The following is a 26,357-nucleotide window of genomic DNA, read 5'->3' as shown; positions in this document are numbered from 1 at the left end:
GTTGCATTCTCATTATCATATTCATCCACAACGATATTTAATGTAGTCGATTATCAATAGTGGAATGCAGCGATTTAAGATTTCTGATGACAAAAATAAATATCGACAACTTAGTGTCATCTCATTAAGCTTTCTCACTAACATTATTAATAATAAATATTTCTTAATCATATTACAAGCAATGCATTAATATTGCTAATATTTTTTAATAAAATATATTTTTTAATTTGTGTTTGTTTTTTAATATAACGGGCACTATTGAATCACTCTTAATAAAGTGGGCTCTGGCCCAAAAATAGTAAGGAACCCGTAGAAGAGTTCCGCCAGACAAAGGTTTTTTCAGAATTCTTTCAAGTGGACTTAATAAAGCCCTTTACGCTCGAGGTGATTTAATTAACGTTTTACAACAATATATGTAAATGCCAATAACCAGCTATATATTAGGCGCAAAATGTTTACACAACACATTATTAAATTTTCAAGAATGAGTAAAATTTACGAAAATATTTTCTTACTTTGCGGAAAATTGTTTAAAATTGCAATTTATGAATAAAATATTGATAGCAAGACTAAATTTGTCGAAAGGACTTTATAAAAACGAATTTATTTATGACTTTCTAAGAAAAGTTTTTCTAGTTGTAATAAAACAGACATCTCATTTATTAAGCAATGTGATGTCCGTTTTATTACGTCCGAATTGTACCGTTCTAAATTAAAAGCGTATATACAAAGAAATGCCTGCATCACACAATATCTATAAAAATATCATTATAAAAATAATATGCTTAAGTAAAGTTAGTTATTATGTTTCACAAAAATATTGTGAGCGATAAATTGTTTGTTTTAAAAAAATACTAATAAAATAAAATTTATGAATATATATTCCCGTTCGACGCCACTGTTTCAGTCGAAGGAATAGTACAGGCGCGTCCACTATTTTTTTTCATTTATGAAAAGAGTACAATCCTCGAAAGTCTTTCCTTGCACCATGACAAAGATATCATAAAAGTTTTGCAGCTGAGACCTTAGTAAAATTCTCATTTCGAAACAATTATTTATATAATAGATAAGCTTAAACAATGTTTCTCAATTACTGTTTATTAACATCATTGATCCTAGAGGTTTATTTTCTATATTAATATTACCCGTACCAATCTAATATAACCATCCCTGAACCTGTGACTAGCAGTACCGCCATGAAAGCTCAAATTGATATTTCTTGTGGCTTCTACAGCGTTCCGCTTCAAGTTATTCAGTACATAATTTATGAATATTTTTCTGCCAATCGTATTTAAAAACAACAAAACTAATATATTTAATACGTCTAACTCCAACCGTGGTCCGATTTTTTGCCATGGGATAGTATAATACAAACTTGAAACATCAAGAAAGATATTATTTATTTTATAATATTATATATAATTTTTCAATGCTATGATTGCGTTAAAAGCCCCTATTCATCTCCAATCACATTTCGATTGTTCCGGCGTTTTCAAAAGCGTTTTATACTTTCATATATAACTCAGATAACAACAGCCCGCCTAATTACTCTTATCGATTAACAAAAGCCTTTATACGTACTTATCGCAGTAATTGATGCGAAATTACAGCGGTTATTATGCTTATCTGTGTATATAAATCTTGGTGTAATTTTATCTTAGGTATATACGCATGACAAATCGAGTGTTATCCATTTAATGATATGATTTATATAAGCCAGTAAACATTATGACCAATTAGTGAAACATACATTTGTAGTTTACAAGATTAAATTTATTTCGGTCCAGTTAATTCATGTAGCTTTGATATATTATTCCGTAACTGGGTCAGTGTAGGAAGTGCACATGCACAAGACTATATAACAAAAAATGTATAATTTATACTAGTGGTTTGTATTTTTTAAAGAAAGCACATATATTATAAATTAATAATTCGGCCATTCTGTTTTTTTTATACTACGATAATAAATCTTAATAAGACCTTTTTAATGTTACTTGACATGTTTCCTGGTACAAGTTGATCATTAAAGACTAATGTAATAATATTGTCGTTGTTCACAATTTTATGAAGTTGAAAAAGTTTAAGAACGATTGCAAGCTATCAAATCCGACAGCTGTAATAAGTGCAAAAAGTTTGCTATGGCAAATTAATTATAGATAAATCTGTTCATATTCCGTTATAATAAATAAATAAAATTCAATGATTTTTTTTTTATATGCATTACGTTGTACTTTACACTTTTTTTAAAAATAACGATACAATGGATTATATTTCCTAATAAACCTAATAGAATAAGAAAAATGAAAATAGGTCAAACAACACAAGACATAAAAAAATTACATATTTTCAGGGGCTTAGACATTATTAAAAAAAATAACGATATAAGTATTTTTAGAATACTTATATCATTAATCGACACTAAACTGTAAATTATGACTTTTTATTTTATTCTCCGAATATTAAAATTGCTCTTCAAATTATTTACACTCTTCATATTTATGCTGCTTCGTATGAGAGGAGTTTTAAAAAGTTTAAATTAGTTTATATTTTTAATCATAAAGAACGGTTGTTTTATCTAGAAGTATGATTTTTTTTCTAATGTAAAATTTCGTTCCTTTAATGATTACTAAAGCAATTTTTTGATAGTTTGCTTTATAAAACATTAAAATTAAATATTTCTGCATTACATATAGTATCACAGAACATAGCAATTTTTGTTAATTAATTCGGGTTTATATCGTCTGTGGCTACGTAATGGAAACATCACTAATTTAGTATTCCTGTTGCTAGCATGTACAACATAGATGCCTTATGTATACTGCAATATTATTATACTTACATAGATATATAAACGTATGTACGTTGAATTTCCCCACTCGTTCTTGATTATTTAATACTGCTCCTGGTCTCATACTTCATCACGTCATTATAAATAAAATATTTTAATATATTTATACACAACAATTTTATCATAGAACCGGTGTGATAATGTGATATAATTACCTCAGTAGTAATATTTGGTTTGTTGTTACATTAACCTCTTTTCAGACCATACATAAAGTTGTTTAATGTTCAAACATCATTAAGCGTTGTTAATAGGTAATTTCATTCTTTAGTCTCCGTAGCACATGAGCATCATATTTCATATCCTTCAACACACGATGCGTTATTTTTATTACTTTTCTCTGTCAACACATACATATATATTTCAAAATCTCTGTGTGCATTATTGTAACATAAAATTCACCTTGATAAAACCATTCTTCCCTCTATTAAATTTATGACATAAATCGACGTTCTTTTGTGCTTATTAATATATGATACTATGATTTAGCTGTATTAGAAAATATTTGATAATAAATATGACGATTTATTGCTATGGTAAAAAAGTGAAGGACAACCTTAAAAATTAAAGTATAGATGTAAATCCATATATGTAAAGTTATTTATTTTTATAAACATATTATCAATATTCTTTCTCTTTCTATTTATACATGGTGTATGTATATTTTTCTAATGCAAAACTATCTCATATTGATATATGTATTTTATAGGAATTCAGTTTCAAATGTATGTTTTATGCTTTTGTATGCTTCAATATATTTATCGAATTCAATAGACATAAATTCGTCTGTCCTAGCACGTGCGAGTAAAGGGGTCTGAAGCAATTTTATAAAAAAAAAAGAATTTCTAAACGACGTACGTCGTTTTCGTAACCGTAAATGTAAGTATTGAATGTGGATATATCATACGGATTATTTTATACCTAAAATGGGAAAAAATGATTTTTTGCTTATTTTATTATACGATGTACATTATTGCCTATAGTGCTTTATATAACTCTTGAATAGGCAACCCTAAAATTCTCTCACAGTAGCTATTTTTTTAGAAAAGCACATTATTATTCAATCATTTTATGAAAATTTGACTATACAAACAAAACCAAATATAAGGATATAAATTTTTAATTTAAAATTTACCATTTTTATAAGAATAATATTTATAAATCAATATTTATAGCAAATTTTATTTATTAATTTGTTAAAAACCTATTTTACTTTTAAAGCTATAGTTAAACGGTTGCTGAAACAAAGAAAATAGAATACTGGAAATGATGAATGAATATAATACAAGAACTAACCATGTTTAAAATAAATACATAATAAGGTATATTTGCGATATAACTGTTGTATGAATAAAACTCATTTATCTTAAAAACAATTCATAGCAGTAAAAAATTAAACATACGTGACAATGTCAATCAAAGTCATAAATTAAGAAAACAATCAAAATGTCGATTTAGAGTAAATTAAAAAAATATTTATATATCCTGTTGCTTCTTTGTGATTTAAGCAAAAATACTTCTGTTGATGACTTAGTAGTGATCTTTGAGTAGGGATGAAGATTTTTATGCACATCGCCAACGTTTGCCATAAGGCGTCAAGGATGCTCGGCTTCTCTATCTTAGCATTCTATACTATTTTAGTATTTTAGTGCCTTTTGGCTTGAAGTGTTCAGATACAATTCATTCCATTCTTAGCGTAGTATCTACTCAAGGATGGTGTCGACAACCCGCAATAATCGTTGACTAGACTGCGAGCTTTCGAGTGCCCTAGAAAGTCGCGATAGCGTTCCTTATTTTTGATAACGCTCCTCTCTCATGAGCCATCTAGCTTTTTAATGAGCTTGTCAAGCACAAGGATGTTTTCGGTGATAGTTAAGATAAGCTGGAAAATTTGTGTGCGTATTTTAGGTGGCATCATAACTATATTTTATTTTTTTTTATTGATTATTATTGCTTGAATAATATGCTTATGTGTGGAATTTCTAGCCAGAAGAATCTTTTCTAAGTACATGAAGTCAATTATGTCACCATGTTTAAATTAAAACAAATTAAATTAAGATTTAATAATATGTATCCCTGTATGAAGCAACTAAAAACACAATTAGGTAACCCTTACATTACAGGACACGATAAAAAATACATAAACATCTGTGTAAATATAATAAATTGCTTCTATTTTTATCATTACTTTATGAAAATTCCTAGCTCTTTGTATTGCTACATTCATTACCATTTTCACGCTGGTAACATTTTGATAGTTAATGAGTTAATGTGCATTGTGACAACACATAATAACAAATATGTATAAATATATCTCGATCATATAATTAACTACATATAAATTAAACAACCACCTTTAGCGAAGAAATTAGGCTGTCTATAATGCGTGACCGGTAAAGGGGAGTGGTAGTGTTGCTCACGCATGTACTATAATTCTACGACCTACTACGGCTACTACCACCTGACGCCGTTGTTTGCGTTGATGGTGAAACGCTACGAGAAGTTACACCCCTAGTGGCGCTCTCTAGGGGTCTATAGTACCCCATTGTTTCAAATTTTACGACGGCAGAGATGCGTATAACTGTAAACTGCAGGGCGTTTGTTGATGTGAACAAAAGGTATAAAATATTTGCCGTATTAACTATCTCGGTAGTAAATCTTAATATTATATATTCGAATAGTTATATAATATAAGGACCGGTTGTACAATAAGTTTCATATATGGCCGATACTGTTTATCAAAGATATACGTGCAGATCTTATCTTGTATATATATATACAATTTATTGTATACATATACATGTACAATGTATTGAAGAGGTGAAATAAATGTGTATGCGGGCAAAAGGTGGAACACCAGGGATGTATTTTCTAAGACTTTTTTTACATTATTATTGCTTAAAAAATGCACGTTTTTCCCTAGTTTGGGGTTTCTGATTAGCTGTCAAAAATTTTCGGATACAATAGTGAAGTATCACTAAGCGCTTGATGGTACAGAAGATAATATTTTTAGTGAAAAAATACAAAAAAAATACATTACTATTACTTGCATTAGATATGTCATTCTTTGATTTTAAGTTTAATATACGATTTAGTATTATTATTCCTTATAATGTTAATATTTAATAAGGGTTGCGTCTTGTAATTAAATAAATATTATACACTATTATAAGCAAAGTAAATATGGTAATCGTTAATCGTGAAATTTACAACTGAGCTACTTCATTACGCCGAATGAGATTATAATTCATGGTACATAAAAGGTAATCCCGAAATAAATGTCGTTTTGTTTAATTTCGTGCTTTGACTATAAATACCTGAGTAGGTCTTTTGTTATGTGTTGATGCGCATTTGAACTCCAAATAAGAATTTTAACAAAAAAAATAGGCCGCAAAATTTACGATGGCAGAACTGTTACCAATGTTACATAAATTTATTAAAAAATTCGGCAACTACGGCCTCTAAAAACATTTGTAGAGTAGTTGGTAATTTATTAAATATCCGTAAATATCCAAGATGGTTGCAAAAAGTTCTAGCGGAAACAATTCAATGCCTCCAAAATAAGTGGGAGCTATTTCTTTAAAAGTAAAGTATATTTTGAATTATTAAAATATAAATTTAAAATTGATTTTTTAATTTAGAGGTAGTCTAATATTACAATGGTTTATAGATTACAATTTTTTATTGGTAATAAATCGGTAAAATCAAATATACGAATTTACAAAAGTTTTCAAGAAGACATCCATTGAATTTAACTGACACATGCAATATAATCGATATTTGAGACCATGTTACAAAGATAAGTAGTGCTATAAGAATTGCTGACTTCACTGATATGGATTGTGTGGTACATGCGTGATGCATTATTTTTAATTAATAATTATTTAATTAATTATGAAAGTTAGCCATTCACAAACCAAGAATATATATTCCTGAAATACTGCATAGTTTATTTTATTGATATATGAACTGTGTGGTACATGCGTGATATAACTTTTTTTAATAAAATATTTAGTCGATTATGAAAGTAAGCCATTTAGCTTGAATATTCAAGGATATGCATATATCATGATAGTTTTAAAAATACCATTGCAAATGTGTTACATGAAATATAAATGTGAGCAGGATCTGATTAATAATTAAATAGAGCCTAGATTACAACGTACTGCTGATATATTCTGTTTCGAACAAAAAAGAAGAGGGTTATTTCTAATAAAGATATCACTGCACTTTTTTTGTTTTATTATGATTTATAAATAGAATTATCCTACTCAGTTACGCGTGAACATTATCGACAAATGTCTAACGTAAGACGAGAAGAGAAAAATCGATGACCTTAGCACCAGCTGAGTCTATATTTGGTCCATTGTGATCAGCTACGGTTTTAACCTTATTTCTTAAAGCATCTACTTAATAACGGTTCAGTGTTAAAATTTTCTCAAGTTACCGCTAAATCTGAGCTTATGAAAATTAATCGATACTTGAAACTTCAAGAGTTCAAACAGAATTAATAATTACTTTTATATAAGCGTTTCGCAAAGTTTCAATTTAAAAGGTAGAAAACTTTTTAAAATGTTGAAAATAATATAAAAAATGTTAAACATGCTGTACATATTATATCTTACATTGTTATTATTAATAGCTTTTGTTAATTAAAATTTCAGTCGCTACAAAAGAGATACACTCTTACTATTATAATTTAACAAAAAAATGTAATTATAATATATTAAAGTGAAGCCTTAAAATAAAAAACGTTCATATTTTTTATTTACTTTTTACTTTATTTACATAACAAATCTGGTGCAGAAAGCAACTGAAAACTACTACAAATTCACTGCATCGTCATTAAAAAAAAGTTCTATTTTGCTGATAACAATTAATCAAATAAATATCTGCTAGAGCAGCGGTTTTTAAAGAAAATTAAATAATAAAAAAACATTTTATGAATAGAAATAGTAAGATAAGTCACAGATTACATCCATACAAAACATGTCTTAATCAAATATTGGTTAAAATAGTCCTTATTTTAATATATTTTTTGCAAATATTTTTTATTTAATTGTTTCGTTGAAACCAGAACAGCAATATCGGATTCAATATTGGAAAATTTGTCTTGATGGCTTGATACAGATTTACCCCGTTGTAACACATTTGGCTTGTGCCTGTAAAATATATGTAAACATAAACAGAAAATAAATAAGACTGGTAACAATATTTTTTTAATTTATATAACATATAAATATTAAAACATTCATCTTTAATATTTCTTAAATATTCAATCATTCCAATCTATCAATCACACTTCAACAACTAGTAAATTTATTTGTATTTAAGACTGCTCTCATTGCCCTATTTTGACATTTTCGCAACATTAATTTATCTCATTTATTAAATATATCTAATATTGTTGCACAATAATTGAAATGGAGCAGTATTATAAAAAAAATGTGTTTATACTCACGTATTTTGTATTCTGGTGAACACAATTATTTTTCTACTATTTTTTTCAATGTATTTTTTTACTCTCGAACGATGACGACGACGATAGACAGCACACCGAAGCTTTTGTCGATATATTGCTACAAAATATGATTATACACTTTTACAATGTAGCAGTATATGTAGCATATTTGTTACGTATTATATTTCTCACAGACAAATCAACACAAAATTTTACGAAAACGGCTTAACTAGTTATATATACATATATTAGAAATAAAATAAACAAAAACACTTTTGCAAGTTTTAGCTCGCCTTATTTTATTCATACTTTACGTGACGAGTCATCGTATTCATAAAGTTGCACGAACGACAGCAATATCGTCATCACGCACATCCACTCGTATGCAAATTATGTACAATTTATCTCGAAAAAAACCAGTTGCGTTTATGGAAAAAAATTCTACTTGGCAAAATGTGCACATGAACATATAAATGGTTGCGTAGATTTCAAACTGGATAACAGTACCTACTTTCATTGTGTATCAACACTACTTAGTAACATAGTGGGAGTTGCACTACTGTTTATTAGTAATGAATAAAAATAAAGCTTTAGTGGGTTTGTCATAAAATAATTCAAAGATTATCTTTTATTTTACTATTTTTATCAATTATGATATAATAATACAGTCGTTTGTCGACCCTATTAATTGTCCAACTCTCCGAACTATATGTCAACACAGGTCTAATCAATGTTTTGTATATAAGTATCTTCGTGCGACAAGATAGTGTCCACGATTTGCTTCGATTTACTAGACCGGAATAAAACTTATTTGCTGACACGATTTGTTATTTGATCATCTCACTGGTGTTTTTTTTTGGCTGTTACCAGACTTCCTAGGTATATAAAACTGTTGGCACACTCGAAAGAATACTCATGTATTTAAACATTTACAAGATGCTCTCCCCGTTGAGCCATAACTGGCAAGTATTTCATTTTCAACTCGTAAATGATTAGGTCTATATTTATCGAATCATATGCAGCTTTAAAATTAATAAATGTCTCGATGTTAAATTCCTTAATCTTTCCTTGTATCAAATTTGGTCTATTGTTGATTTTCCTGTTCTGAATCAATCCACAGTGGTATTTACTTATAATTATGTCTCCATAGGGATGCATGCGGCACGCTATAATATTAGATAATATTTAATAATGTTATAACTCTGTAATTGAAAATTATCAAATGGTCAACATTATGTATTAAACATATAATTTTTTATTTTATTCAGAGGATATGTTTTCATTTTGTCAAATATTTTTAGTTATCTGTCACCAACTCCTTTTAGCGTCTCTGCATTAATATTGTCTGTACTGTAGTAATATATTCTGGGATTCATCACCACTTGAAATATTTGTTTGTGTCTCTTCGGGGTAGTAATTTTCTAGTTCTAATCACTTATTAGGTCATCAATCTAAGATCTTTGGTTTTTCAGCTATGATCTTTCTATAACCTCACGCGTGTAGTTCCTTGGTTTAAACTCTCAAAGTAGGTAAACTTTACAATAAAAGAATCTACTATTATTGCTCTCTCTAAGCTGTTCAGAACGTGTTTTTCGTTTTGTCGCCTGGAGCTTAAAACTATAATATAATAACATACACAAAAACTCTTAACTGCTTGCACAACAAATAATAACAACAAATTATGTCTAAAACAATAAACACACCTGATCTCATGGATATTAAAAACTAAGATATTGCTTTGCACAGACAAATAAATCTTGGCAGTATACAACGATATATTGTGAACGGACTATTGCTCACATGACAACTGGTCACACGAATATTGGTCACAAGAAGCAGATTATTGCTCGCATGAAAAATGATCGCTCACAAGGCGATTGCTCATACAAATATTGCTCACACGTAACACTATAATGTAAGTTATTTAATTGCCTATAAATTATTGAGTCATTCATGATGGGGTGACGAATGTTGCAATATGTACTACATATTTTGTATAAGTTTGTTAAAAATATTTGTTCATGTTTACAAATACTTTTTTAGAATATATATTTAAGAAATAATAAAATTATTTATTGTATGAATATTTATTAATTTATTATTTCGATCATTTTTTAATACTTGTGTCCTGTTAATTTTAAAATTAATATACGTGGAAAACGTGATTTTTTACTTTTACGATTTAGTTATAACCATTGAATATTTTCTAAAATGATTAATATAAATAAATTATTAAATAATTATAATAACGATTAATATAATAGTTAATAAGTGTTTTATTTTAAATTAATTTATTACATCATCACATTTTTTCTTCTTCACAATGTCTTGTAACGTTTGTTCTGTTGTTTATTTAATTATTTATAAATTTAGGCAAATTATTTATTTACTTGTATTTGAGCATTGCAAATAGAACAATATGCGCATAAGAAATAAAAGGATTGCGCTGAAACACTTTTTAGAGTAGTTGTGAATTATTTATTATGACAGGAGTTAAAAAAACATTTCTTATATAATATTTAAATACATTTCATTAATTAGCTTTTAACGATCAGCTATTATATAATTATTTTTATATTTAACACCGTTCATTAATATATTTACGTTAATAAATCAGCAGTTTTCATACCGTTTTTATAATTAAAATTATCCATATGATTAAGATTTTCAAATCAAAAATACCTAATTGCCATATTATTATTTAAGTTGGAGATTTTTCTTGTAAAACCAGATAAAACTATTGAAAATATAGTGTATGAATATTTATTAATATCTTATGTGAATCAACTGATTTTTTTATTGCAATAATATCGGAGTTTTCAATACCGGTATTACCCAGAGAGAAAATTGTCAATACCGGAATAAATAGTATTGCTATTATTATTATTGTTGGTACAAGAAAAAAGCTGTTTTTTAAAAAACATACATTTCTAGATTTTTTTTCAAATTAGTTTTGCATTTAAATACAATTTTTAAGAGTTACTTATTACTTATACTTAACACCAGTGTTTAGTAAAGTATAGTGGATTATTTTGGTAAAAATATATCTGAATGAAGATAAAAATGTACAAATAGTAAAAATAATTACGTGTATGCAATACCTGCTTTTGTTTTCACTTCGCCAGCTATCCCTATCTTGAAAAATGTACTTCTCTGTTACATAACAAAACTACTGGTAGCTGCTTAGTATCGTTAGATATGCCTAAAATAAAGCAAATGTATTCCTTTCATGTTGACATATACAAAATACAAAAAATATCGAACGTGAAAAATCGGCTAATGGGATTTCTAAATATTAATTATAGTTTAATCGAAACACTGTATTATATTGTAGTTTGTGAAAAAATTTTAATTTAACACAATATTGGTACGTTACATATAGTTTAAGGCATTGTCATTTTATTATTGTTAAGCCAGCGATAAATCTGTCTAACGTCACGGACGAGGGATCTTTAATTTAATTTTTGTCCCCTATTTTCTCGTCATGTGTTTTGTGCTTTGAGTTTGAAAGCTCTTGCTGTTTTCTTCAACCGCGAAAACTTTTTTTTTTCACTCCAAGTTCATAACAGTACTTATCCTCATTAATAGTCTCGCAGCGTTTCTGAAAAAGGAATAATAAATTATACCCTTTTTAGACAACCGCGCTGAAACCAAAAATATTTTCTTCCGTCTTATTAAAATACACATTTAATCTTATAAAAAGCTCGATTAATTGTTTACCAACTTAAAGGTCGTGGGTGCGAGTGCGCATCAGAAGATCAGAAATAATTATAATTTATAAAATAAATTTAATTCCGACTGATCACATATTACAATGAAATTGATTGTTAAATATAATACGATAAATAATGCTAAATTACTACTAGTAATATGTAAATCTATTGTGTGTTGTATATTGACATTTTTTTTATCCATTTAACTATAATGACAATTATAATACCGTTTTAATCCAGGCGCTAAATATTATTATGCAAATCATGAACTGATTTTACCTTTGAGAATTATTTTACCAAAATCGGACCTTCGTCATATTCAGTAAATAAAGAGCAGGATTAATGCGTTAAAGTGCAAATATTATACCTATATATTTGTTATACGTATGTGAAATTTTATATTATAATTAATTACACAAGCACACGACGAAGTTTCAAAAAGTTCGAAGAAGTGACACGTAAGTGGCGTAGTAGAGAGTTTCAATTAGTTTGTTTTTGTATTAGCAATCTTCGTTAGCGTCTTGTCAAAATTTGAGTTTGAAACATCTCTTGATTTAGTTAAAAGCGGTGTTTGGCGATATTAATAAAATGGATAATTTGCAACATCGTGCAGCGTCACGCGTCATTATCTTTCTGAAAATGAATATAAAAAACTTGGTTTACTGATAGATGAAGCTAGTACAATTATCTTAACGAATTAATTATTTCTTTTTAAACTATTAATCAACAAGTAATTCACTAGCGTTTGAGTGGTTTACGCTTGCTTATTTTTTGGGTATTTCTCAACTATTTGGAAAACCGCTAAAATTTTTCCTATAAAAACAAATCCGATTAGCTATCGCCTCATTATTATTAAAATATTAAAAAAAATAATCCTTGCATGCTTTGAATTAAATGGCTTATGCCTAGGTTCTAAGGCTATATTTATTCAACACATTTTGGAAATTTGCTCTAAATGAGCTTGCCGTCACTGCGTCTTTAGACCAATATTTAATAGAAAGAGCGCACTTACTACAAAAAATAAAATCTTTATAAACAAATAAATAATCAGTCCTATTTTATTATATGCTTACTCAGTGTGTAGTAATATTATTTTTATAAAATTGCAAGTCCGCAAAAATAAATCCATAAACATTGTCATTTTAATAGTTAAAATATTTCGTGTAACCCACTAATCTTGTGTATGAAGCCTACAATAAAAATATTCTTAAATATAAATATAAGCACAAAATACTATAACACGTATAGCTTCAAAAGTTAAAGAACACATATCAATATTTCTAGAGCATTAGCTAAATGTACTTAAGCTATCACTAAATCATTGTTTTTTATCTTATTTATTATTTCACTTTGATTGTAACAGATTTTATAGTTTTTTTATCTAAAATTATAACTACGAACGTGATCTTTTTTTATTATACTGTAGCTTGTAACGAAATTGTAAATATGAAAATGGTTATAAACCAGTAACATGTATTGTTTATAAAGATATGTTCCAGTATGTTAAAGTAATATAATAATAAAGGCTTAAATTTTTAGTGACGCTCAGAAACTTGTTGGTGGATTATTTTGTTAGGAAAACAATTAACACAGATTATTTATTTCCCTTTTTTACGTAAATTACAAGCTACTGTTGATGAATATCTCTTCTAAGATTGCCAAACCAAAATTTCCTATACTTAGGATTCGAATAAAAAAAATATTAGGTGCACAATATGGCGCATAAGAGGTGAAAGTCATCACGAGAAACGACCTGGACGGGTAGACCGTCGCGATTTAGCTACCGATGGTCTCCGGCATCACTATCCTTATTAAAGACGGAGGTTGGATAAAGGAAATGGGGAGGAGGGGCACATAATAAGTATGCCATAAATCTTAAAATAGTCCAGCAATGTGGTTTCAATAATACACCAGCCAATTCACAGATCCCTTGTGGTTTTTGCCTTACGCTAAATGAAATCTTGTTTGTATACTTATTTGCAAGCAAATAATCACATAGCGTAGATATTAGATTAAATATGCAAAATAATAATGTTTTACCAATATTTGCTTACCGCTAATATAGATTAAATACGCAGTTATATATATAGAATGTATAGCGCTCTTCCGTATATGCTAATTTAAAATTGAAACCGAATGCAATATAAACAACAGCGTATTAGGGAAGTCGACCGAATATCGAATAATCACTGGAACAGGCCGAATAGTCAATATAATTAATACAAACTCAATTTAGAAATTAAAGGCCTATGTAAACGCTAAGTCAAAATGTTACTGTTACTAGAAAAATTGCAATTTTGCTTTAAAATGTATATGCTTCGAATAAACTGTATCGAGATATGTCTCAAATCCAATTATTAAATATTTTTTTATTTTCATCTGAGTAATAAAAATTGTTAAGTGCTTTATAACATGCTAATCAAATTTTGATTGAAGCATCGCCGTAACATGTTACTAAGGAAACCCTTATGCATGTACTTTCTAAGTCCGTAATTGTTAGCAATAACGTTCAGATGTAATATATATTTCAATTGGACTCCAAGCTCATATTTAATAACATTTTGGAACCTTTAAATGTCTTGTTGCCATTGCGGCCCATAGATTATATATATATATATATATATATATATATTATTAGTTAGATACAATATTATTTTTTTTAATAAAATAAAACATGTTTTGTAAATACATATAATACGTAAAGCATAACATGGCAACAAAGGGCAATAATGTGTTTGAAAAAATACATTATTGCCCTTTACCTCTTACTTACATAATAAAAAATATTAATACCTATGACATTTATTTATTTGAATATTATTATATATTCAATATATGTTTTATTCTACTTTATCTTATATATTTTCAAATATTGGATATATTTGATCCTTTTTCCAAGAATAAATTAGAAAAGTAATATTAATAAAAAAATATATTTTATCTTTTGATAAAAGATTTAGCTTAAATGTCATTTTTCATAAATATTTACACTGTAAATAAATAAATATCATAATTTTATTTATTGCAATGCTCATCAAAATATGAAAACACTGAAAGTAATTTGAGGCGTATTTAATTTCCATTATTATTTTTCTCAAAATATGTATGATGTTTTTATTATTTTTTCATAAAAATATACAGCCATTAACAGCGATGGAAATTACTTTGAAGCTAAGTAGATAGTACATATTTTTTATTTTATCGTTGCTCTATCAAAATATTAGCTTCAATAAAATTAGTTTAAATATATTTATTTCTATCAAAACGTCAATCATTATTTCAATGGTTGTAAACAAGTATTAAACTCACCTCCTGCAAGTCGTTAGAATTAACCTCATCGTTGGTTAGAACCCTTGTATAGTAACGAACACCTGGAAAAAAAATTACAATTATATTTAAAAATCAATATGCACAAAAATAATATTAAATATGCTTTAAGACATAAATTTTCCGATTTTAGTAATTAAAAAATAAATTGCCATACTCTTAATAAATACGACAAATATTTAAATTATATAAGGAATTGATTAGCAATTAAAATAGCATGAGTGCAAATGAAATATGTCTTAAGCTCCTCGAGTACGAAAAATCCCATTAATTTTATAATATAAGTAAATAGTTTCGCTAAAATATGGAAAATCAAATTTCAATTTAATAAGATTTGTCTTAAACACATTTAACCACTATTTTAGAAAACAACACAATAATTAGTCTGTCCGTCAAAGCTGGTAAACAAAAAGGACAAAAGTAAGATCTGAAAATTAATCGAAAAAAGTTTGCAAAGTGACTTTTTGTATTTATTATACTTTGGTGAATAAACTTTGCGCAATTTTAACATTCCTTTTAATTTTTCGACTTGTTTACATCATACGGGATCGATATATTTAAGTATACGTTTTAAAGTATTTTCCCAAATAACAATAAAGGGTAAGTGAGAGAAAGCTTTCTTAATATAAGAACACTCAATGCTTCTTAAATGCTTTTACATTTATTGTATAAAGTTTTAACAGGTATCATAAAAAACCTTATATTAATATTCTTGCAATAATATATATATATATATCGCATTAAAGCCTTTTTAAATAATTGTTTACCGAAAAATGCTAAGGAATTCGTAAACGAAATTTTACTTAATCGTACTTTTTAGAGTCGATCATAAAACTTTTATTGTCAAATAATGTTTTAAAATTATTCGAAAATCTGTGTCCTTCTCCAAAGCTCTGAATTAACCTGATTAATATAAGTTTTGATCTTGAAAATTAGCTACAGCAGCTTTTAACCTTTAAAAAATATTTCTATAAATTTAATTTTAATTAAGAGCAACTTTATAATAATTTTTAAGTCTTCGAGAAACTAAAAAGCATAATTTTGCATTTTTTTTTTGAGAAGAGGCTAAATTGGGAGTATTAGAAATTCACTTAACAATGTGTCATTTTTATTTTATAAAAATAAATTAAGACTTGCAAGAATATCACATATTTCAATAAATTCATAAAAGCCTATAAAATTACAGTAATCGACAATTTACAAAAATTTAGGCGAAATAAAACGTGTGATATTTCATACTTTTATAACGAACCGATCAAGATAGATTAAAAATTCAGGCTATTTTGCTAATAAGTTAAAGTCAATTCCCTCTAAATTTACGATTATTTAGATGGTCCTTGATACCCGGCAGCTTCTCGTATTATCTAATCTGCGTATCTCATTTTTTAATTAATTGCTTATACTTTTTTATTTAATATACACTACCAAACGAGAAGATAAAAGTTAGAAACTTCGCGGGATTCAGAGAAAGACATGGACTAACCGAATCTGCAACTGGCTTGAACAAGTTTTGATTGGGAAATACCAAAGTTAACTTTGGGATCGAATCGAAAATTAATATTTAAGCAACATCCAACAAAGGAAACTTTGCTTGCGTGAATTTATTATCTACGAATAAAATATTCAGGATTCAGACTAAACGTTACGCTTTATAGGACGAACATAATTTCAAGTTCACTATTCTGTAAAGTTATCGACAACATAATTACTTGTAACAATACAAATCTCTCAGTATTGTAGACTTCTCGCATTATCTTAAACTTGACTTTTGAAATGTCGAGTGCTATTTTTATACACCTCTGACCCACGAGCATTCTGCAATGTCTTAGCGCGAAAGCTCTGAAATTAATCTTCGTCAGCGTAAATAAATGTATGTAAATTCTACTCTGTCATTTCAAATGTGCGAAATATGTAATATACACAATCTATGTTTAATTTACAAGAAATATTCAGAAAGTGAAATTACAAAGTGCATAAAACATTACCAAATATTTTTAATATGTTTTAATATATATTATACTAATAAAACGCCTCTTTATATTGTTCATTATGAACCTCAATGAATTTGCTGAGCGATTTTATTGATTCCTATCTTTATTCATGATAGGCTAGAATCTAATCTATTTATTGACACGTATCAAACGCAGAGGTTTTATTTATTTAATATAATAAAAGGTTTATTTATTATATCGAATTAAAACAGCGCACTGGAGAGAAACTGGCACAATAAATTTTGAACAAATTGTAGACTCACAACTATGATATTTAATATTTAAGACCTTGTTGTTATAACAATGGCTAGGAAATATTATATAAAGGAGTGCATTATAAAATTATTAAAGTTAATGAATTTGCGTATTATTTCAGTCCAAAATTTATTTGCTTTTTCTTCTCTTCGTCAGATGGAAAACACTTGTCAAAATGTTGAATTTACCCATGTCTTTAAAGAAACATTGCAATACTTCAAATATCTGTATCCACATAGTACAAACAGTTGTGTAACATTTGAGTGTACATATTCTAATAAATTAATACCAGTATTACTTTTAATTTATTTATTGAAAAAATGCAGCGATTTTATTTATGTGCATATGTAAAATGTCTCAAAGATGATATTAACCCAAACTTGCAACGAGCTTTTCTGCTTACGTTTCATGGCAATGAAAATTGTATATGCTACATTATTAATTAACGTGGAAGTCTGTGAATAGAGGTAATAGGATTTGTTAGAAGTAAATTATTTTTATATTTAAGCTTCTTACAGACGAAGGAAAATGTTCAATTATATGATTCAAGTAATAATATAGCAATATTAATAAAACAAATTACTATACTATTTGTTTTATTATATAATTGCAATTGCTATGAAAGTGTTCTATATCGTATTATATGATATTAAGAAAACCATTGTTTCAAGTAAATTTCATGTGTTCAAATAAATCATAGAAAAAAATACTAAATCCTTGAAAATTACCAATTTATTTATTCTCCGAGCTTAGGGTCGGTGCCTGAATTCACAGTCATATTTTGATAGTATTTCTACCTTATTTATGTCTTATTAAATTATATGTAGTATATCCCATAGTTGTACAAAATACACAACTCCCGCTTTTAAGATTCAAAATTATTTATATATATACTTATATATGTATTTATGAATTATACTACGATACGCATGTCTGAAAATACAACCATACAAATTTGCAGTAAATGGGTTTCTTGCAAAATGTATATATTGAATAGTAAACAAGAACTGTTTACAAGTTTATTGAGCGCTATACGCAAATTCAATAGACTCCTCTTTGTAGTTACGTTATGTATATATTTGGTACAGTTTTGTGTTAACTTTTTCGATTTTAATTTGAAAACATCTGTATTTCATGCTTATTAAGAACATATGTGCAACCATTCTCTTAATTTTGTAGATTAGTCCAGGGTTCATTCTTTGTAAAAAGCCTGAGTTATTAGAGGACTAATCCAATCTATGGACCTCCTCTATCAAACAATAATATAAACCAATAAGCTGTTATTTTCTGTATGCATATTATATAAATATAAGACTAATTTTATCATATTCTGACTGTATTTTAGTAAGTTAGTTTAACGCAAACCTTTTTGTATCATATAACATATTTATTTATAAAACATACACATGTAAATTATGTATAAATACAATAAAACACTAATCCTACAAATAAATATCAAATTTAAATTCGTATTGTATAATACAATGCTTTGACGACAAACTTAAGTAAAAAATAAATATTTCAAACAAATATTATTCCATTTGTCAAGATTAAAAAAGTAATATTTAAAAAGTCCTAAATACGTCGTAAAGAAAGTTTAATTTGATTATTAAAATATTAAAAGCTCTATAATAAAAGAAATTTTAAAAGCTAGCATTCGGTTTCTGTGAAAATTCAGTAATTAGATTTGTACGGAAATATTTAACAGTACATTATAAATTGAAAGGCAAACGCATTCTATATTCTATTGGGACTCCTTAATATTTTATTCGTAGTAATATACTATTGAAAATGTATAAAAGTTCAGTGGAGTGTAATGTAGTATTTATTATTTACAGTTAATGTTTGTGTAAATACATTAATTAACAAATATTGTTGGTTCATATTAAATTTAGCCATAATATTTGTTTTAAAATGTATAGACAATCCTTTATATCCCTAACAATGTAGTATTTATTAAAATGTTTTTTAATCTTTCTGTGTACCTCATTTTCAAACTATGGTTTGCCGAAGCATAAATCTAAAATATACAACTCCAGAGATAATTAACGGTAAATATGTACCGCTGTCAAAAATAAACCAATTTTAAATTTAAATTGCATAATATTTATAAGATAATATATATGCGCGGGTATAACATACATGCCTTAAGACTTTAAAGGTTTAAAAATCATGCATGCAAATGTTCGCAGATTGATAAATCACATGCTTGCTATTTTACATAATACTTCAAATTAAAAAAATTGTCTAGTTGAATTATAATTAAAATTAAAGACAATTAATTATTAAACAGTCATAAAAAATATACATACATCGTCGTATTTGCTATCAAAATACCATTACGAGTCAAATATTTTTATTCCCGCATATATTTAAATCAGAAGCAAGATACATCTTATTGCAATGAATATCTTACAATGAAAATATAATATTAATTATATAAGCGTTATATAAATTCATTAACACTCAATCGACTGAGCAGCAGTCGACGCCGAAAGTGATGAACTTAAATAGAAAAACTTCGGATGGTTCCCAAAGTATTTCCGACGGTTTCGCACGATATTTCCAGACTGTTTTTTCGCCCTTTGAACTTTTGTTTTTTCGCCTTTGAACCTTCTTATGAATAACCCTTATTCATAAGAAGGGTAATAAATTCTGCATAAAGCACTATACACTAGTCGCAATGTTGTCAGCTCCTGCTAAATTGTTCAAATTAATTATCCACAGATACGTCTTAAATAAATATTCGCAAGTTTTATAAGACCAACTGAAAATGTATCATGTACATTTTGTCTTTCACCAAAACGGTGACAGAATCTTTTGATGTGGGAATACACGAATTTTGATAAGGTTTGCTGTAATTATTATTTTTTTTAATTCGAACCTCACTTGCTCAGATGATTTAAATCGATTATTTTAGAGTTTGTATGTAGTGGCCAATTGTCCAAAAAGTATTTCACTCCTTCCTTCGTTAATGAGAATAATACATTAGTATGCAGATGATTTAGATCTGTTGCGGACTTTTATATGGTAATTTTGATTCTCTATGGAATTATTCTAGTCCATCAAAAATACCATATTGTTTTCGGCAAAAATGTATTATTAGGATTTCAGTTACGTTTTGGCTAGAAAAACTTCCACTAATGTTCTCGGAATCACTTTTGCGAGCAAGTGAAGGTTTGGGTTAACCTGTTTAGTCACTTAATTTAAATAAATAAATAAAAATCAAATATGTAGTATGTGTCAAGTAGGGATATTTATAAATATAGATATGTAAAATCTTTTAAAACGGGGTGGTTGAATCAAGACAATTTATGTTGTATAATAGAACTGAACTTTAAAAATCAATTTAAATATAATAAAAAAATCTAAATTTAGCAATTTATTATAATACATATAGTACAAAAATTGAAGATGTATACTATATATAAATATAAAAACTTATAAATACCTCTGAACTGAACTCTAGCCCTCCTCGCTCCTGGAATACCAAACGATTTAATTTGAACTTCCAGGGACATTTTATGTCGGACCTGTAAAAGATAATAATATAACATGTTAATTTAAATAACTATAAGTAAAGCACAATATTAGTAACATTACATACATAATTAATAGCATCATCTTTTTAAAATTCAATATAATTACATTAATTATAAACTTTTCTATAAAGGATGAAAAGATAAACGTCACAGAAAGAAATTTGATATTTAAACGCCGCGAGATTCTAACGAGAAGCTAACAAAGGTACCTTATTGTTCTTTCTTTCAAATACCTAATAAATTTATTTATTTAAAATAATATTTCAATCTAAATTTCTCTTAAAATAATCACTAAAAAGGCATTTTTCCGTAAAATATAATGCTATTAAGTATAATTAAAAAATTGATTACACAATATTATTATAATAATTGTCTTATAAGCCATAATAAATACATCTTTAAATAATTACTTATAGCATATGAATCTAATTTAAATTTTCCCTGTAAAAAGGTATTTATTTGCTCTAAATGATATTTTTTAATATAGACAGCAATATAAGTTTTATGGGTAGTCGCGTTTATTCTCAATGGAACAATAAAAATACTTTCCAAATGCTACATAAAAAAATATAAAAATATAATACGTTATCATATCTATCACTTTGCATTTTTATAGCCCTCTTGTAATGTACTTATTTTGTTTATATGTATATATTTATATATTTAAATGTAATCAGCAGTTGTCCTATTAGAACCAAATCACTATCAAAATCAACATTGTGTGGTCATTGTAACGCTAAAAAAGTGTCTTTATAAATTGTAAGATCAAACTATATTTTTTTTTGCTATAATTTATACACAAATCTAAAGGATTTAAATCTGATTGGATATTTAATTTAGGATAGATGCAATCTGAAAGCAACTGTATATTAGTCGAAGCTGTAATATATCGATTTTCAGTAATAGTCCAGCCACATCCATTAATATTATTCTCCTGAAAAGTATCTTGTAGTTAACTGTAATAAATGTCATTTTGAGATCGAAAAATATTGTGACTGTGTGTCAATTGCACAATTAAGCACAATTTTAAATCACCCTAAGGATGAGTACCACTTCACTGTTTAAATGAATAAGAAATGTAATCTACTTTAAAAAATGTGAAAAGAGGTACGATCACTATAACATAATACTTTACAATGACAATAAAAGTAATTTAATCTATTTTAATGGTTGAATTATTTGTAATTTATTTATGTATTTATTTACGTTGTAATGTATTATATTTTTTACAAAATAGAAATTGTGTAGTATTGTTTTCTGAAAGTACAAATTAAATGCTTTGCTGTCTTTTATTAAAATAATTTTGAATTGTATTGCAGTTATTATATTTTATAAAATAATTAACTCTTATAGTGTTCTTTTACTTATAGACAGCAAGGCATTTCATGGCAATATTTAATTCTGTGATAGTTAAAACAAATAAATTTTTTGGCAGTAGCACATGAATAGAAAAATAAGACCTAATCAAGGTATACACCTGGACTCCAGACTAAAATTGGTATACACCTGGACTCCAGACTAAAATTCAATAAACATATAACTGAACTCCGGTCGAAAGGGCTCGGCGCCATTGCGGCTCTAAAATCAATATTTAATAGAAAAAGTGCACTTACAATAAAAAATAAAATTCTAGTCTATAGACAATTAATCTGACCTGTTTTAACTTATGCTTGTTCAGTGTGGAGTAACGCGAGTAATAGTAATTTTAATAAACTTCAAGTAATCCAAAATAAAGCCATAAAAATAATTTATAATACACCGTTTTATACTAACCTTAAAAAACTCCACACCAAACATTTAATTCCTACCATTAAAGAATACTGTTATTATCAAACCGAAAAATACTATAAAAAAATCTCGCGAAACCACGCAAACCCACTAATTTCAAGAATCGGTGAAAACGACAAAGCAAAACTTAAATTTAAATACAAACATAAAATGTCTAAGCACATATTGCTTTGATGCAGTTAAGCTCATCGCAGTGTCATCAGTTTCAGGTCTACAGGGCTTGATTTATTTACCTTTGAATGTGTTTTATTTTGTATATTATATATTATTTTGCTTAATTTCTTTTTCTCATCTGCTTCATTCTTTTCCAAAATTTTTTTTTTTTTTTGGATTTTTTTTTAAATTTTTAAAAGGTTTTGTGTATTTTTCCTTTAATTTAGTATACTCACGTATAATTTATTTTTTCTTTTTATGTTATTGTATAACTTCACAAATTGTAAACAATGTAAATGGTTATGAACCAGTATTGTGCATTTATTATATCTGTATGCTATTATACCAATGTCTATTTAAGAAATAAACTTTTATAAAAAAAAGACCTAATCAAAATATGTAAATTCTTAAAGACGTAAATAAATAAATATCTACAATATTTAAACGTACCAATGAGTTCTTATAAACATTTTAGATAAATATATACATACGCACTATCATATGGCTTCGCCAACTTAACTATAATACTGAATTTAGTACAAAATTTTATAATTAATAAAGAATTTTATAAATATATTGTGAAACACGCTGGAATATAGAAAAGTATGCAATATTAAGTATAAGGGGTGTCATTATATGCAATATAAAGTATACTGGGTGTCATTCAAATGTATTGACATTTACACATTAAATTTGTGTATATACATACAATATATGTTTGTTTCAGTATGTGACACTCGCTATAGAAAATATGGTGTAATTTTTACTCAAACATTCACTGTCACGTTGACACGAATGAACTTTGGCATTGACATAAATGAAGATTTATAACTTACAATATATAGGATGAATAAAGAGTTACTTTTTAAAAATGAATTTAAAAAAACTAACCATAATATATTTTTATATACATATTTACTAATAAGAAAATTAATACAAATATGTACGTCGTTAAAATGTCAACAAGATAAAAATATTTGTCGACATATATCGCGTGAAATCCTCTCAATTTTCGTAAGGAAATTGTCCTGTAAGAATCTAGCGGTATTAAATTTCGAATCCTATAAGACCGATTTTCTGAAAATATATATTTCACACTTCCTTTCAGTATTTATTCATACATAATATTTTCAGTGCTATGGCACTTTTTAGCGGTGCTTTGGGCGAAAGCGATTTTCCATAAAGTCAACATTTAACTGGCCTCTCTTTATCGAAAATATTTATTTTAGGTATGTATGTAGGTGCTCTTCGTGACTTTGACTCTTGAAAAAATAATATTCGACAGTCAATCTTAAATAGGTATATATTCATATTACCTTTCTAAGACGTCTCTCACGCAAAACAATAGAAACAAAAAAGGTTCTGATTTAACACAATTATTTATATAAGATCCTTTAGAACACCAAACAGAGTTAGTGGTTTGTTTAAGTGTCGAATCATTGTCACATCTGTTCTTAATATCTGTTTTTTGTAAAAACAACAATGCTTATTGACTCTAAGATACTTCATCAAAAAAACATAAATCATGAAAGATCATCCTCAATTTACTCATAATGGCAATTTATTTTAAACAATAGTGTCAATAACACTATTAATTTGCATTACCAATTATTTTGTTTATTCTGCTTATGAAAATACAAACTCTATTTACTATATTCCTTTATCCAATGGTCTCTAATTATTATTGTGGAATATATAAACCGCTAAATAATCCTTAACATATGGCGTAACCAATCTTAAAAATATTCTTCAAAATTTTACTACAAATTTATTTATTAAATATTGCTTTAATTAAAATAGTATACAATGAAGAGCTTAATGCGTTGAAATTCTAATAAACAAAGGAAGGCCACACACAGCTTTTTTACAACAATGGAAGAGATATCTCTTGAACAAACAAATACTGTAAATACCACCTAAAAACACATTTGTACCGATACGCTTTATCACCCATAAGTACCGCCGAAACAATGTGCGTGGGACAAGTTATCTTACCCGGTGCATAAGACTATTGTTCTTCTACCCTTTTGTTACTGATCGCTGAAGTGGCCATCTGGACCGTTTCTATTTTTTAGCGTGAAAATATTTTGCGGGTGTATTCAAGCAGCGCTGCAATTGACCCGCAAACATCCTCAACTATGATTCGCCAAACCAGCATTATAAAAATGCAAAAGGGAGACAACACGGATAAGCCATGGAGAAGTAGCGGATCATCTAGAAGACATCCAAGCTGAAAATTCTCTCCAACTTTTACCGCCTAATAGAGGCATTCACATTTCTTTATATAAGTTATAAAATAAACTATTACCAGCTTTTCTAGCGTCTATTTAGTCGCGCCCATTTAGCCTCATACACTGAACTAAGCTAATAGGCAAACTGGCAAGCAAAAATATAATGACTGATCATCGTATCAATGAATAAAGTTGTTTGCTCTTTAAAATTAATAATAGCTGATTAAACAAGATTTTGAGCTAATATGTTATTAAATGCTATTATTTAAAAGTGATGTTTGAAACGCCTGACATTTTATCACAATAGTATCAATTTGATAGTGGTAGCGTTAAAACGTAGCAAGCAAATTAAATTATCATAGTATTCATCTCAATTAATATTATATTTAATAGCAGTGGCGGTATAGCGGCGGTTAATGGTAACTATCTAATATTTTGAAACCATACGTAAATATGTGTATAACATATCTTGATTTCTTCATTAGTATATTAATCTAAATAATATTGTTAAAAGAGTTATTAATTTATTTTCTAAATATATTTTAGAATTTTCTAGTTTTACTATATAAGAATAAAAAAAATATAACATACATCTCGTGATACGTTGAACAATTATAAAAACTAGTAATAATGAAAAATCTATAATTATTGTAAACAAAAAGTTACATTTTACCTATTATATAGTGTTTTTTACAGTTAATTTTAAAAGGCAATGAGAGATATAATAACATTTACGTATGGCAAACAATTAATATATGACATATTGCGAAAATTTTGAAGAATTTGAAGAGATGCCAATCTACGTGTTTAATCCTCTACAGTAACTTCTGTCAATTTTGTTCTTCGGTTGTCGTTTAGATTTAATTTATGGATTATATTAGTAGTAATAATGTGTTCAATGTTTACTATTGATAAAGGTCGTATTGTTTTTAATAATTTTTCAATAGCAATGATGAAACAATTTGATGACCTTTATGGTTACAACGTAGAATTGGTATATATAAACAAAGATTGAATCTTCTCATGTTAAAGTCACTGTCAACAAGTATTA

The 26,357-nt window shown here is 27.3% G+C and overlaps 1 protein-coding gene across 1 annotated transcript in view; it reads right to left on the bottom strand.

Moving 5' to 3' along the window:
* mfr (ferlin family C2 domain-containing myoferlin misfire) overlaps positions 1 to 26,357 on the bottom strand; it is a 127,820-nt gene that overhangs the window by 84,307 nt on the left and 17,156 nt on the right. The window contains exons 2-3 of the mRNA XM_088188164.1: positions 21,044 to 21,125; positions 15,329 to 15,390 (exon numbers count right to left, since the gene is read on the bottom strand). Of these exons, the coding sequence (XP_088044290.1) occupies positions 15,329 to 15,390; positions 21,044 to 21,113 (132 nt within the window). The 5' untranslated portion in view covers positions 21,114 to 21,125. The remainder of the gene's footprint in view (positions 1 to 15,328; positions 15,391 to 21,043; positions 21,126 to 26,357) is intronic.

Source organism: Plectrocnemia conspersa, unplaced genomic scaffold (genome assembly GCF_051122295.1).
Source record: "Plectrocnemia conspersa isolate PC_06_02 unplaced genomic scaffold, ASM5112229v1 ptg000006l, whole genome shotgun sequence".
In the NCBI taxonomy this organism is placed as follows: Eukaryota; Metazoa; Arthropoda; class Insecta; order Trichoptera; family Polycentropodidae; genus Plectrocnemia; species Plectrocnemia conspersa.
The sequence above is the reverse complement of the archived record's forward strand: the minus strand, read 5'-3'. Positions and strand labels throughout refer to the sequence as shown.